We start from the raw sequence: 14,950 nt of genomic DNA on the forward strand, positions 1-14,950 counted from the left end.
ATTTTCACTCAATTTTTAAAGTCCCTCATTGAAGTATAAAAGTGTGTTTATATATACACAAATGCATATTCCTGAAAATAAAAACTGGAATATAAATTTTTGCTAACAAGGTATTTTAGATATATTTTCCTATTACTGGACATAAAACCATCTTACTATAACAACTGCATGTACAGTATTATACAGTAGGGATATACATTTATTTAGCTAATAGACTATTTACTAATATTATTTTTTCCAGTCCTTTGCTTTCTCTAGCAATGCTGCAACAAGTATCATTTCACTTATGTTCTTGTGAGAAAACTGGAATGTTGGGTCAAGAATATGGATAGCTGAAATTCTCATAGACACTGAGAAACTGTTCTCTAAAAGTATTTATAAGATTATCAACAGTGTATTAGAATGCCTGTTTCTTCACAACCTTGTCTAAACACCATATTAATCAAAATTCTGACTTTTGGTAATTGGAGAGGGAAAGTTTTCAGTTGTACTTTAAAAACATTGATTTATTTACTTGAATGTCATAGTTACAAGCAGGAGGGAGGGAGGGAAGGAGGGGAAGAAAGAGGGAGGTAGAGTGAGAGAAGTAGACAGAGAGATCTAAGTGATTAAATAGAATTTTCTAAAGTCATATCTGATAGTAACTATCTCTCACTAGGCAAATTTCCAGAGAATCTGTTCTTAAATGAAGAAAATTTAATTGTGTTGATAGTATTCTTACATAACGTGCAGCAACAAACTATTTTAGTAACAGTCAGTTTCACTAGATAGGTTTCATTTTTCAAAAAAGGGAAGAAACACCACTCTGGTTCGCTGTGGGTTTGTCAGTTATTGCCTCCCCATTTCCTGGGACTTCCCACCACTTTAGCTCAAGCAGACTTGAGAGAAAACAACTCTTTTTCCGTGGAATTAGTTATAAAAAGAGTAATGATGCTGCAAGCTGCGTAGGTTCCTGATTTTATTAGTGAAGGGCCTGTACACTTTGCTGGAAGAACACTGGCTGGCGCCGTCACCTCTATTGGGCTAACTGCTGTGACTCTCCAGACCTAACGAAGCTGGTTAGTGAAGGTAAGAAAAGAAAGGCAAAAGGCCATGAAATGCTGCTACCATTTTCTCTCATTTCCCTTCTAACACTTTCTTTGCTTTTTATCACCAGAATTCGGTATTGACCTTCTGACACCTAGAAAGTTCTCCCAGTTTACCAGATTAGAGAAGAGCAGGAGTTTAAGTAAGCATGCTGTGGACAATAAAGAGAAACTAAGTCAAAGACTTACTTCTCTTATCTCTCCATGACCATTAAAAGACAGTTTGTCTTTTATTTCTTTGCACGTAACGTTTTGAACTCTTCTGACCAAATGTTCATTGCACAATTTATTCAGTGCTCCTTTGCTAACTGCTATAGTGGTTTAGCTTCTGTTAGCAAAAGAAGAATTTTGAAGGTAAAACACAGCTCTTGACTTCACTTACAATGATGTAGTCTCAGAGATGAACACAATCATAGTGTACTCCAATTGGATTTAGCTCTCTATTATTCAACTCAGTGAGTTAGTTATAGTGTTTCCTACGTAGCACCACATGTTCCCTGTGAATGGAATCTATAGTAATGATACTTTTCAAACTTTCATCTGAGTGCTAGGAGGAAAGGCTGCCTTTTGATAGTAAAGACAGTGCAAGCATGGGTGGAATTTTGAATTATCTATAGTAATGCACAAATATTTATTCTTCTGTGCTTACATATGTGCGCTTGGTATGAATGGAACATTAATAGTTTTATAACATTTCTTGTATAGGCCAGTGTGAGAAGATTGTTTTTGAGATTGAGAAGCTTTTCATAAAAGTGAAGAGCATTTGAAATCTGTGCTAAATAGATAACGATGATAAACATGATGATAAATTTTGAGATACACAAAGCAAGTGTGTAGATTTAATCTTAGAGCAAAGCAATCTTTGACCTAATTATTTCAGGTCATTGGGATACTGCTAATGATATAAATAATAAATAATTTAAATGCATAAGACACACTCTCCAGGCTCTTAACAAATGTTATATGATGTAAACGCATGCAGCTTCATCAACTAGATACAGTTGCCATCAAATTTTTATTTTGAAACGTTACAAACATAAATATAAATTTAAGGAATGGCATAATGAACACCCATATTTCCATCATGCAGATTAAGCATTTTGTCACATTTATTCTATCATACACATACATATTTTTCCCAGAACCGTTTGAGATTGTATTTTGAACATGTTACCCCATGTGACATGCCTAAATCTCCTAAAAAATTAGGGTAGTCTTCTATGTAATACAGCATCATGGAAATTTAACATCAACACAACACTATGTAATACTGACCCACAAACAGATTTCCCCAGTTACCCACATGCTCTTTAGAGCCTTTTATATTTTAAAGAGTTACTTATATTACTTGAAAGGCAGAGTAGTGGAGATTAAAGGAGAGACAGACAGTTACGTCTTATACTCATTACTTTACTCCTTAAATGGCCCCAACTGCCCAGGCTGGGCCAGGCACAATCCAGGATCCTGGAACTCCATCCAGGTCTCCCAAGTGCACTGCAGGGACCCTAGTAATTGGGTCATCATCCATTGCTTTTACAGGTGCAATAGTAGGTAGCTAAATTGGAAGTAGATGACCTAGAACTAGAATTCACACTCTAATATGAGATGTGGATGCCAGTGTTGCAGAAGCTTAACTCACCACGCCACAGAGCCAGCCCCAGGCTTTTTCATTTTTAAAACTTAGTGTGCAACTGACGATACTGTATTACATTTAAATGTCATTCTTATATGAAGTAAGTGTTAACAGTAAGTAGGCACAGCTGATGTAAGTAACAATGATCACCAATTCTAACACTCAGGAAAGTTAATATCAACAGGATACTCCTATGTTCAGTTTCCTTATTTTCGTAGCCTTCTATTTTGTGGCAGAATATATTAAAACTGCTCATACTTAATTTTCAATTTGTGAGATACTAAGAAAAATATGAAGAAAAAAATCCAGAAAAATATCTATAACATATATTTCCCAAAGATTTCAGCACCAAAACTTATGTCTTCTGAAATGGAGAAACTCACCAAGTAGACAATGCTTTTGAAAGCAGCTGTTACCTTTGGTCATAAGAATCAAAGCCAAAGAATTTAAAGACTATTTATATAGTTGGGGATGTTAATATGGAAATCAGAGAATTTTGATTTATCTTTATATTATCATAGCCTTTAAAGTTAGACTTTCTAAAACTTACTCCTTAGATATCACTTCACATTTGGTTGAAGCTTAGATAATAACAACTTATTTTCTCTGCAACATATTATTTTGATTATTTCATTATAATTAGATAGTAAACAAGACAGTATTTAAATGTTTCCATTACAACTCTTCAGCGATTTACCCACAAGTCTCCCAAATGAATTAAAAATAGATTGGAATGATAGGATCTAGAATTTACATTATAGGGGCAAATACAGAAGTGAAGAGATAAAATGCAGAATTTTGAGGTTTGATGGTACTAAAAATGGCATTTCTGCTATATGACCTACATTAAGCCTAAAAAGACAGCTTGTTTCACCCTTCAATTTAAGACAAACATAAATCTGCTTCTTTGATTGGAAAAAAAAAAAGATATGTAACTTAAGAATGTCAGTGGACTCTATTAATTTTAAACATTGTTGGTAATAAAATAAAATTTCCAAGCTACTTGAAAGGCCATTTGGCAATAGTTCTGATAGCAAAAGAAGCAAGGAAAACCTTAGTGCCTGCTATTAGAAATGATTTGCTAAATCAAGACGTGTCTTGTACAGATGTACAAGCTCACAGCTGTTAAGTGTTTTGTTAAAGCAAACATGCTGAAAAGTGAGAGCCAAACTGCACTGCAGCTAGCTGAGCCCAAGGTGTACGGTAGAGCAGATAACATTCTTCTAACTTTAACCTCTCAAACTTACACTCAGGGCTACTGGGGAGGCCCATCTCACTACGTCTATTTGTGTGTGGATATTGGAGGTCCTCTTGGAACCCATCTCAATCCAGCCTCTCTTGGCACACAAAAGTTTAACAGATTTATTCAGTTGCCTTCTATCACGAAATTCCCTTACTCCCCACCAGGCCCCAACATTCTTATTTCTCTTACACTATTGTCAGTTGCTCCTTCACTTCACAGACTGTTCTAATAATTTTATATATAATAATATCTTAATGTTTAAGGTAGCAATAGAGTTTTTACCAAAGTTTCATGCAATGCTGATGAGTATTGTGGGGTAAGGGAGAGAAAACTTAGACTATAATGATTTAGGGACAAGAATTTTGAATGGATGGCCAAGGGATTTGAAAGGTTAATGTTTGAAATGAGACTTGGAGGTAATGGATGGTGGGCCAGAGGATGTCTAGGAATCTATGGCTCTCAGTACAGAAGGCAAAAATGCCCACAGTGGGCTCAAGGTTTGAGGGCATGGGGAGCAGCAGTTTCTTGTGTGGAACAAGCAGTGATAAGGCAAGCAGCGTAGATAAAGAACTCCTATTGTGAGATCTAATGTCCCTGGAGGTGCCAGAGCAGGTTGGTATTAAAATGGGCATCTGCAATAATAAATGACTCTGTGGACTTTGTTGTAAAGCTAAGGGTGAGATGGTGTAAGACTACCACAGTAGGAACAGCTAAGGAAAACATCCTTATAACTAAAAAAATTTTAAAATAGAGGAGACATTATTTGTATACCTCAATGACATATGAGCACTGATACACAATTGACATGTATGCAGGTCTCTGGGTTAGTCCTCTGGAGTGGATACTGGCTATCCACCTTGAACTCTCATAGTGCATTTCATTTCAAATGCCTTCTTTCATTTGGCACGTGCTGTTACTACAAAATGGAGTAAGAGCTCATGCCCTTTTCCTGGAAGGACAAATTGCTTGTTATCATGAGTGCTCAACTATGTGGCAGTATCATATCCTCTAAGAACAGAACATGTACTTTGGAGTTTATAAACGTGGGCTAGAATTTTGCTTCTAGTACTTTATAACTGTGTGACCTTGGGATGGCCATAACCCTAGTGTTCTCATTTGTAGATCTGGATTATGGTAATTCCTAATGTCTCGTGTTATTGGAATGTTAGAAGTATGTGTAGAGGGGCCAGCGTGGTAGCCTAGTCACTAAAGCCCTTGCCTCCCATATAGGTGCCAGTTTGTGACCCCACAGCTCTGCTTCCCATCCAGCTCCCTGCTTGTGACCTGGGAAAGCAATTGAGGATGGCCCAAAGCCTTGGGACCCTGCACCCGTGTGGGAGACCCAGAAGAGCTCCTGGCTCCTGGCTCTGGATCGTCTCAGTTCCAGCCATTGAGGCCACTTGGGGAGTGAATCAAAGGACAGAAGATCTTCCTCTCTGTCTCTCCTCTTCTCCATATATGACTTTCCAATAAAAATAAATCTTTTTTTTTTTAAAGAGGCATGTGTGGAAAGCACCCAAATACAACTGCTATCATTATCATGCCCTATCCAGCTTGTTCCATTTTTAAAAATATCTATTTTATTTATTTGAAAGGCAGAGTTACAGAAAACATCTTTCACCCACTGGTTCACTCTCCAATAACTGCAACAGCTGGGGCTGAGCCAGGGTGAAGTCAGAAACCAGAAGGCAGAAGCTTCTTCTGGGTCTCCCATACGGGTGCAAGGGTCCAAGCACTTGGACTATCTTCTGCTGACTTCCTAAGAACATTAAAAGGGAGCTTGACTGAAATGAAGCAGCTGGGACTTGAACCAGCACCCATATGGGATGTCTGCATTGTAGGCCGTGGCTTAACCCACAAAGCCAGAATGCTGGCTCCTGTAGCTTCTTTTGAAAAGTAATTCATTATTTTTAAGATAATTTATTTGTATAATTAGTATATTAATATAATTTGTATAATTAGTTCAAAGGGAATAAAGACTAACGTCAGAGAGAAAGAGAGAGAGAGAGAAACAACCAACTTTTTGCATTTGTTGGCTCACTATCCAAACTTCGTGAAAGCCAGGGCTGGATCAGGCCAAAGCAAAGAACTGGGAACTCAACAGGTATCCCTTGTGAGTGGCAAGGATCCAGCTATTTAGGCCATCATCATTGCCTTTTAGGGTATGTGTTAGCAGGAGGTTAGAGTTACAAATTGGAGCCAGGTATTAAACCCAAGTAATCCATAAAGAAGAACTCAGTCATCTTAGCCAGTGCTTTCAAAGTGCTATGTCAAATAGCTACCATGCACCTTTTTTTTTTTTAATTTGAAAGGCAAACTACTGACAGAGAAGGAGAGAGAGAGATGGAGAGGGAGAGCACAGGGGAAAGAAAGAAGGGGAGGAAGAGGTGGAGGGAGAGAGGGAGAGAGAGCAGAAATGAATTCCTACAATGGCAAAAGGCTTGGCCAGGCTGAAACCAGAAGCCAGGAACTTCATCCAGCTCTTTCATGTGTGTGGTGTGGATCCACTTAAACCATTATTTGTTGCATCTCAGGTTGTTCATTAGCAGGAAAGTAGGAAGTGGGGGCCACCTATACCCCAGGCACTTCAACATGGAATGGGGGCATGCAATGTGGCAGTTTACCTGCTGCACCATAACACCTCCTATATTCTTTTTGAACATTCATGGGTTGGGAGGCCATGGCCCAGGACCAACTTTGCCTTCTGATTTTGTATATAAAGTGTTGGGAACACAGCCATAATAATTTGTTTACATATTGTCTGCGGCTGCTTTTCTGCTAGGATGGCAGAGTTGTGACAGAATCCAGATCTACAAAGCCTCAAATATTTATTAGCTGAGTGTTTCTTAAAAAAAAAAAAGCTGCTATTTTGGTTACTTTAAAAGAAAGGTTTCCTCTTACTAAGTTCCTCCTTTATGTTTTATTTTTGACTTTACACTTGTGTTGTTTGAGTACAAACTAAAATGTGCCTATGGAGAGAAGGTATAGTAAGTTTTCTGAGGAACTGTAAATACTAATGTAGAAGGAAGAATGTGCAGTGCAGTTTCTTCTAAAGACCAAGTAAATGATTGAACAAGGTGCTGTACTTTAGCACCTAGTTCTGAGTTGTGGATTTACACATAACGCTAATTTTGGTCTTCACCAGTCTGGTAATGATTAATGGAAGCAAAATTTGCCTAGAACATCTCCTCAGTAAATGTCTTTGGGTGTTTTTTCCTTTACACTACACTACACTACACTACACTACACACACACACACAAACTTCTCTGAGAGACAAAAATTCAAGTTATGAAAATTTTGAAAATTCGATACACCCACTGTGTTACTTTAGTGTCTTTATCATGTTTGTAGTAAACATGATAAAGATTCTTGTAAAGATACAGTGAAGTTTTATTCAACAATGGAAAACTACTCTTTAAAATCCTAAGTTAATAAAAATAATGTCAAATTTCAATTTTCTATTTTAAAATTTTAGGATATTGTGATGTGAAACACTATTTTTATTCTCATAGAACATTAAACAGCTGTTTAACCTGTTAATATATATATATATCTTTTCCCAATATTTTATATATCACTTGGCAGTTTTAAAACAATCCTCCAAAAGCTCCCTTAACATGCTCTCTGCTGCCCTCTGCTGATAAATTTTTACAAGCTAATTTTGATACTGAACTAAGGTGACTTAGTCCTCTTCATAACCCCATGCAATTTTAAAATTTGAGGGTACTCTAGAAATAACTTAATCCAACATTCTTAATTTACAGACGGGAAGATAAGTCTTTGAAAGGTTAAGTGGTAATGAATACTAACTTTACATTCTAATTTCTTGTGTATGAGTGCCTCATGATTTTGGACACATTCCTCAATTCTATTTGTAATAAAGTGAGCATTAATATGTAAGGGAGATATCCACTGAATTCTCCTTAGTTCTTATGCATGCTCTTTGGCTATATCTAGGAACCCAATTAATACAAGAGCTGATTAACAAGAGAAGTGCAAAAATTTTGTTAACTTTATATATACAAGCACATGAAAATCTTCACAAGAGAATGGTGCCCAAAGAAATGATGAAAGTTGGGCTGACAATGTGGTTCAATGGGCTAATCTGGTTTGTGTCCCAACTACTCCACTTCATGTTTAAGATTTATCTTTCTATTTTTTTTTATTGGAAAGGCAGATATACAGAGGAGGAGATACAGAGAGAAAGATTTTCCATCTGCTTGCCCACTCTCAAAGGGGCTGCAAAAGCCAGAGCTGAGCTAATCCAAAGCCAGGAGCCTCCTTTGGGTTCTCCATGTGGGTTCAAGGTCCCAAGGCTTGGGTCATCCTCCAGTGCTTTCACAATTCACAAGCAGTGAGTGGATGGGAAGTGGAGCAACCAGGACATAAACTGGCAGTCATATGGGATCCTGGAAGATGCAAAGCAAGGATTCAGCCACTAGGCCACTGTGCCAGGCCCAGCTGCTCCACTTCTGATCCAGCTTTCTGCTTATGGCTTGGGAAAGCAGGAGAGGATGATCCAAGTCCTTGAGCCCTTGAACCTGTGCGGAGGACCTCTAGGATCTCTAGTTCTCTGTCTCTCCCTCTCTCTGTAATTCTGACTTTCCAAGTAAAGCAAATAAATTTTTGTGAGACTGTCTCATATGGGAGATAAATAAATGTGGACAAGAAGTAGCCAAAGAGGATTCTACAAATTGAGGCATTTCAAGTAAAGCTCTTAGGTGAGCATGACTCATAGCCACAACATGCATGCATCCCAGAGTATGACAGCAATAAAACAGATTTCTTTGTATTGCACTTCTCTCCTCTATCTGCAAGGCTTTCCCCCTCACTTACTTGCTTGTTCAAATTCTTCATGTTCTGTAAGGCAAATATTTACTTTTTACACAGTCATTTCTCTATCCTTCACCAATACTCAACTGTGTAGAAAATGTCAACTTCACTTCTTTATTGTTCCTTGTACCCATTCAGACATATCCCAATTCCACACTATTTGGCCTACTGGTGTTCATTTTAAGCAATCAGCCCTATTAGAGTCTTTGGTTGTTGTGTGTGGATATGGATGATGTTTATGAATTCTCCAAATAATTGCCATGCCTTCTTCACAATAATGAAAGAGGAGGGCCTGGATTTTCTTAGTAACTCTTAAATAGTTAAGTTTTTTTTTTTTTCATTTAAGAACCTCATCAAAGTCATACATGCCTGTGGTGTGGGCACATAATGCAAGCAGGTTTGTTAAGAAAAACAGCAATCCTTGCAGCTCTTGCTTGAAAGTAACGATTTTTCCCTATATTTTAACTATTTGATATTCATTACCATTTCTTTCAGTGGTGTGCTTATACTACAACTGTCAGATTTTGCAGGTTGGGCATTATTCACTGACTTGAAGAGTTAAAGAACAAAGTATGCACAGCTTTATGTCAGTCCTCTCACTACGATGAGTAGACACCTAGTCTAGATATGCATAAGCTAATATCTAGGAAAATGTTTTATTGGTATTAATATATAAGATAAAATAATATCTTTTAAAAGTTTATTTTCTTTTTATTTTTCCTTCTTTCTTTCTTTTTTTAATTATTAATTGTATTGCATTATGTGACACAGTGTTATAGGCACTGGGATTCCCCTCACCCCTCCCCAAACCCTCTCCCCATGGTGGATTTCTCCACCTTGTTGCATTACCACAGTTCAAATTCAGTTGAGGTTCTTTCATTGGAAGTATTTACCAAGCATAAAGTCCAGCATCTTATTATCCTAGTGAGTTCAACGATTTCTTGGTGAGACCATCTCTGGTCTGAAGGTAAAGCTGGCAAAGTATCGTCCCAATCAATTAAAAGCCCCAACATAACATCAACAACAATTTACAACCTTATGGCATTAATTGACATGGTATTGATTAACCAATATGTTAATAGGAAAATGCAGGTTCTCAACTGCATCCTGTGACTTCTTCATAGACATTTCAGTTTTGGTTTATATTCAACCGGGTTCTATACACCTCAAACTGGCTATAGATTACTATTCAGCTGTCATGTGTCTATTTTCATCTTAGTGATAAAATCATATCTTTAACTTCTTGGTCATCCAGTGGTTATATATGAATTTGGTTATTACAATTTCAATGTTTCATACATACCACTGTAACTATGTAAAAGCTACTAACAGTAAGTAATTCACCATTTTTTCCCCTGCACAACTTTTGGACATAAAATTCTGGATGAAAATAAGTTTCATTTAGGGTTGAGGTTTAGAACAGTGGTTAAGACACCACTTGTGATGCCTCCATCCTATAAAGGAGTGTATCATTTTTCTGCTTCTGGTTCCAGTTCCCAGTTCCTGCACACCATGGCAAAAAGCAGACTTGGGTGCCTGACACCTACATGGGGAACCCACTCTGTGGTCCAAGCTCCTGGCTTTGGTATGACTGAGCTCTGATTTTTGTGAGCATTTGGGAGTGAAATAGTAGTTGGAAGATCTCTCTGCCTGTCCCTCTCTGCCTTTCAAATTAAAAAATTAAAAATAAAATAGCTTCATTAAATTTTTTTGAACTTTTTTCATTGTCTCACTGATTTTACAATTCTATTGAGAAGTGAAGATTCTGGTTCATTCTATTTCTTTGCTGCATAACTTTTTCTCTTCAGGAACGTAGAGGACTTTCTTTTTGTTCCGAGAGTTCTGCTATTCAACAGTTATGAGTGGGTTATAGACCAATTTATTTTTTTAATTAATGTTTTGGGAACTTATTCCCTGCAATTCTGCAAAAACATTCTTTAATTGTTTCTTTGAATTTCTCCCTTAGATTTTCTCTTTTCTGTAAACATTCTGCTTGTTATTCTGATGGTGGATCTCTTGCATATGTACTTTAATATCACTTTCTCTCTACTATTTTTTATCCTGTTTTTTGTTTCATTCTCAAAAGTATTTGACTCAACTTTACCTGCTAATCCTTCCACTGAATACTAAAATTATTATTTTTTTAATTTCCAAGAACTTCAGAATACTTTGTTTAAAAAATCATGTGATCTGCAACTCACGATTACATTAGTTCTTAATTCTTTGAGAATTCCCTCCATCCCACCCCATACACTTTACTTCCTCCAAGTGACTATTTCAGTGTCTCAAATATGAAACCTTCCCTCAGGTGTTTCCAAATTACATTCACATCTAAGGATGGAGGTCCAAATAATTCAATGGACTCTACTGAGTGTGGGTTTGAACAGAGGGTGATCTGGCTGCTTAGTTCAATTGAGGAAGTCTAGATGTCAATTGCTTTTTTATTTCCCTCAAACTACATTAGTTGGCTTCCCCAAGACAACGTCAACATGCATATATTTACTTTATGTATTATCAATTCAATACTTCTACTCTTATCTACTCTCCTTTATTCAGATAGCCTACTTTGTTCTTGAGAGACTGAATCTCAAGTTTCTTTTTGGGTTGAGAATGGCAGAGTCAGCTGGCTGCATGGAATGAGGAACAGAGACTGAGTTTCTGGTCACCTTTTAAGTTAATTTTTAATCTTTCTTATTTTAGACATATCCCTTTTAACCTCACTCTCAGATGGTACATGAAACCAGCAGTTCTTCAATATTTAAGGGAGTTTATTTATAGTTTTCACCTCCTTGAAAGAGTGAGCAAGTGAGAGATCTTCTATACATGGATTCACTCCTCAAATGGCCAGAAAAGCCAGGTTTGGGCTACTCTGCTCAAACCTGTCTCCCATGTGGGTAGCAGTACTTTGGCCATTTTCCACTGATTTCTCAAGTGCATTATCATAGAACTGGATTAGAAGTGAAGTGACTGGGACTCAAATTAGCACTCACAAGGGATACTGACATTGCAGGTGGGAGTTTAACCCACTGTACCAAAATGGTGGTCTCTCTCCAAAACTATTATTTCTGCTAAGAGTTTCTAAAGCCTAATCGCGAACTTAAAGGTATACAGTGCATTTCCCCTGATTCTCCACAGTGATATCATGAGACCTTACAAGTGGAATACCCTTTCTGCCAGCTGGGAAGCGATAGGTCAAGGTGTATGCTTGTGGGGAGCAAGACTGGGAAGTAAATGCATCATTATGAAGCCTTTATGATGAATTCTTTTGCGCTGTTAATTATCCTCTCACAAATATAAGATTTGTCTTTATTTAGGTTTGTTCAACTGCATTTTTAAAAGTTTTTCTTTTTTGAAGTAAAGAACAGCATTTTATTTGTGTTTATAAGTGTGTTCAGCATACTAAAAAGTACCTTGTAGAACTGTTTAAGACCTTAAGCTTTGTATTTTTATGGCACATAACTGTGCCTAGAATATAGTAAAACACTTAAATAACCAATAAATTTTCTGAATATACTTCAGAATAGTTCCAAAAGAAATACATTGATAAAACTTAAACAATTTAAAGAGAGGGTCACATTTCATTCATTTGCAAAGTAACTGCTACATGAATGTAAAAAAGATACTATTTTATTTAAACATAGTCTTTGAACATGGTTTAAAAAAACAATCTCTTTTGTCTAATTTGACTTCTCAATTTCAGGCTCAAGTGGACAGACAGGTTTGTTTCAGAAGCCCAGCCCTTGAGATCAAGGAGGACGTTTTCCTTGCTGTTGCTGGCTGTACCATTGCCAGGAATGCCAGCATGTTAGTTTTTAAGAAAATGCAGCTGCTGCTTTCTAGCCTATTCTGGCTACTCCAGATTTTGGCGGCAACTGCAGAGGGTTGGGAGGGAGGCAGGGTAGGGAAAGCCCACCGCCAGGAAAGTTCCTTCGTTAACTAGGGCAGAGGTAAACAAATCAGTTTAGTGCAAAGGCCTTTCTTTGCAGGATGTATTCTGTTGTGGGGAGTGGAGAGGATAGAGAAAGCATCTCTCCTGGACTGCTTTGTGATCCTTCATGATGTGAGGAGAATGATTAATTTCATACTATAGCATGGTTGACACTACTTACTTCAAATTAAACATCTTTTTGAGTTTTTGCTAAATGCAAGTAGCTGTGCTAGTTCCCAACAATAAAATACAAAGTAAAATAATTTTTGTTTTCAGTAGAATTTGCTTCAGATTTCCTCATCATAGAGCCACTAGACATGCTGCCCTCCAATCTGCGAGCTTCTGATCACTCTCCATCTTACAGGAGACAAAACTGAAATGTCTTTACTTGGGTCCCAAGATCTTCCATGATCCATCTCAATCCTGTTTTCCCAGCTCTTTCTGCTTATTCTCAGCTTCTTGGTATGTGATGAATAGGCACACCACCAATATTCATGTGCCTATGCTAAGACCCTTAGTTAGTCTTCATCATTCAACTGACATGTCACCTTCCCTATGACACAGCCTGTGAGTTCTCCTCCTTTTCCTCAGATGGTTAAGGGCATTTCCTATGAAGTTTCTTTGTGTCTATCATTATTATAATGCTCAGAGGTAAAATGTTGAGATTGCTTGTATACAATTTATTTTCTCCTATAGCAGGAAACTTCCTAAAAGGAGGAAGTATATATACTGCTCATCTTTATATTTTTATTAGCACATGCTACAGTTTTAGCATATGCTACAGTTTTAGCACAGAATTGTTAATGGGTTATTGAATGAATGGAATGAACTCACTCATCCCTCTTCACTTTTTATGTTGTGTCAACTGTCAATTTTAAAAATCAAGTCTTTTTTTAAATCAAGTCTTTTTTGCCCCATTGTTATTTATCAATTCTCTTTCCAGAATGTTGTCAGAAGGGTATCTCAGTGGACTTGCCTACTGGAACAATGTACACTGGAGCTGTGCATCTTGTAACGAGCAGGTGGCTGGGGAAAAGCAAGAGGAGACAAATTCTATTGCTGCTCTCTCCTATTCCTCAATGGATGAAACACAAGTCAGAAGTGTCTATGTGAGTTGCAAATCCTCTGAGAAGTTCATTCCTTCAGTGCATTCAAGAGAGAACCAACACAGAAATCAGAGAGTCACTGTGTTACAGACAAATCCCAATCCTGTGTTTGAAAGTCCAAACTTGCCTGCAGTTGAAATATGTAGAGACCCGAGCAGAGAGACCTATTTGGTTCCATCTTCCTGCAAAAGTATCTGCAAGAATTACAATGACTTACACATTGCTGGTGGGCAGGTGATGGCTATTAACTCAGTGTCAACTGACTTCCCTTCTGAGAGCAGTTTTGAATATGGTCCTTTGCTGAAGTCATGTGAGATTCCTTTGCCCATGGAGGAGTCCATTTCCACTCAGCCCAGTGACTTTCCCTTAAAACCTATCCAGCGGTACTCATCTTACTGGAGAATAACAAGCATTAAAGATAAAAGCAGTCTGCAAATGCAGAAGCCTATGTCGAATGCAGTGCTGAATGAGTACCTGGAGCAAAAGGTGGTGGAGTTATATAAGCAGTACATTATGGACACTATGTTTCATAACAGTTCTCCCACTCAGATTCTGGCATCTGAGCTTATCATGACAAGTGTAGACCAAATTAGTCTTCAAGTATCTAAAGAGAAGAATCTGGAGACCTCAAAAGCTAAGGATATAGTCATTAGCCGCCTATTACAGTTGGTGTCAACTGAGATCAGCACTCCTAGTCTTCATATTTCTCAGTATAGCAACATGAATCCATAGGAAATCAAAGTAACACTTTCTTCAGTTGAGGTTGTGAAGGACAGTCATGAGTTAGAGAAGTAAAGATCACCTGGAAATCAGGAAGGGATTAAGGAAAAATCTTGACATTAATCACATGAGGAATGCGGAAAGAGGAGCTGTAAGAAATGATTTCAAAGAGAGATTTGTGTAGCAGCAAAGGAAAAAAAATAAAGAAACACATCAAAACGAATGGCTAATGATTCATTCAATATGGTATAACATTGGGCAAGAAAACAAGCCAAGTAAGAAAGAAACATACTACAGCAAAACTGAAAAGCCAAAGGTTTCAGGATAAAGAGTACCCAAGAGTATTTGGTACCCAATTAAATTCTTTCAAGTTATTCCTGAGGGAAGTGGACTGTAGGAGA

At 37.5% G+C, this 14,950-nt stretch overlaps 1 protein-coding gene across 2 annotated transcripts; it reads left to right on the forward strand.

Moving 5' to 3' along the window:
* The first annotated feature begins 868 nt into the window (after positions 1–868).
* TASL (TLR adaptor interacting with endolysosomal SLC15A4) lies at positions 869–14,561 on the forward strand. Of its 2 annotated transcripts, none has more exons than XR_005885853.1 (2): positions 869–1,068; positions 5,199–5,231. XR_005885853.1 is itself a non-coding variant. In XM_041000113.1 (2 exons), exon 2 carries the CDS (start codon positions 13,668–13,670, stop codon positions 14,559–14,561), a length of 894 nt encoding a protein of 297 aa, XP_040856047.1. In that variant the 5' UTR covers positions 869–1,068; position 13,667. The 2 variants fall into 2 exon arrangements, 1 of the variants encoding a protein (XP_040856047.1); XM_041000113.1 differs by lacking the exon at positions 5,199–5,231 and adding an exon at positions 13,667–14,561.
* Positions 14,562–14,950: the final 389 nt, after the last annotated feature.

Source organism: Ochotona curzoniae, unplaced genomic scaffold (genome assembly GCF_017591425.1).
Source record: "Ochotona curzoniae isolate NIBS_2020 unplaced genomic scaffold, NIBS_Ocur_1.0 contig_1274, whole genome shotgun sequence".
Classification (NCBI taxonomy): Eukaryota; Metazoa; Chordata; class Mammalia; order Lagomorpha; family Ochotonidae; genus Ochotona; species Ochotona curzoniae.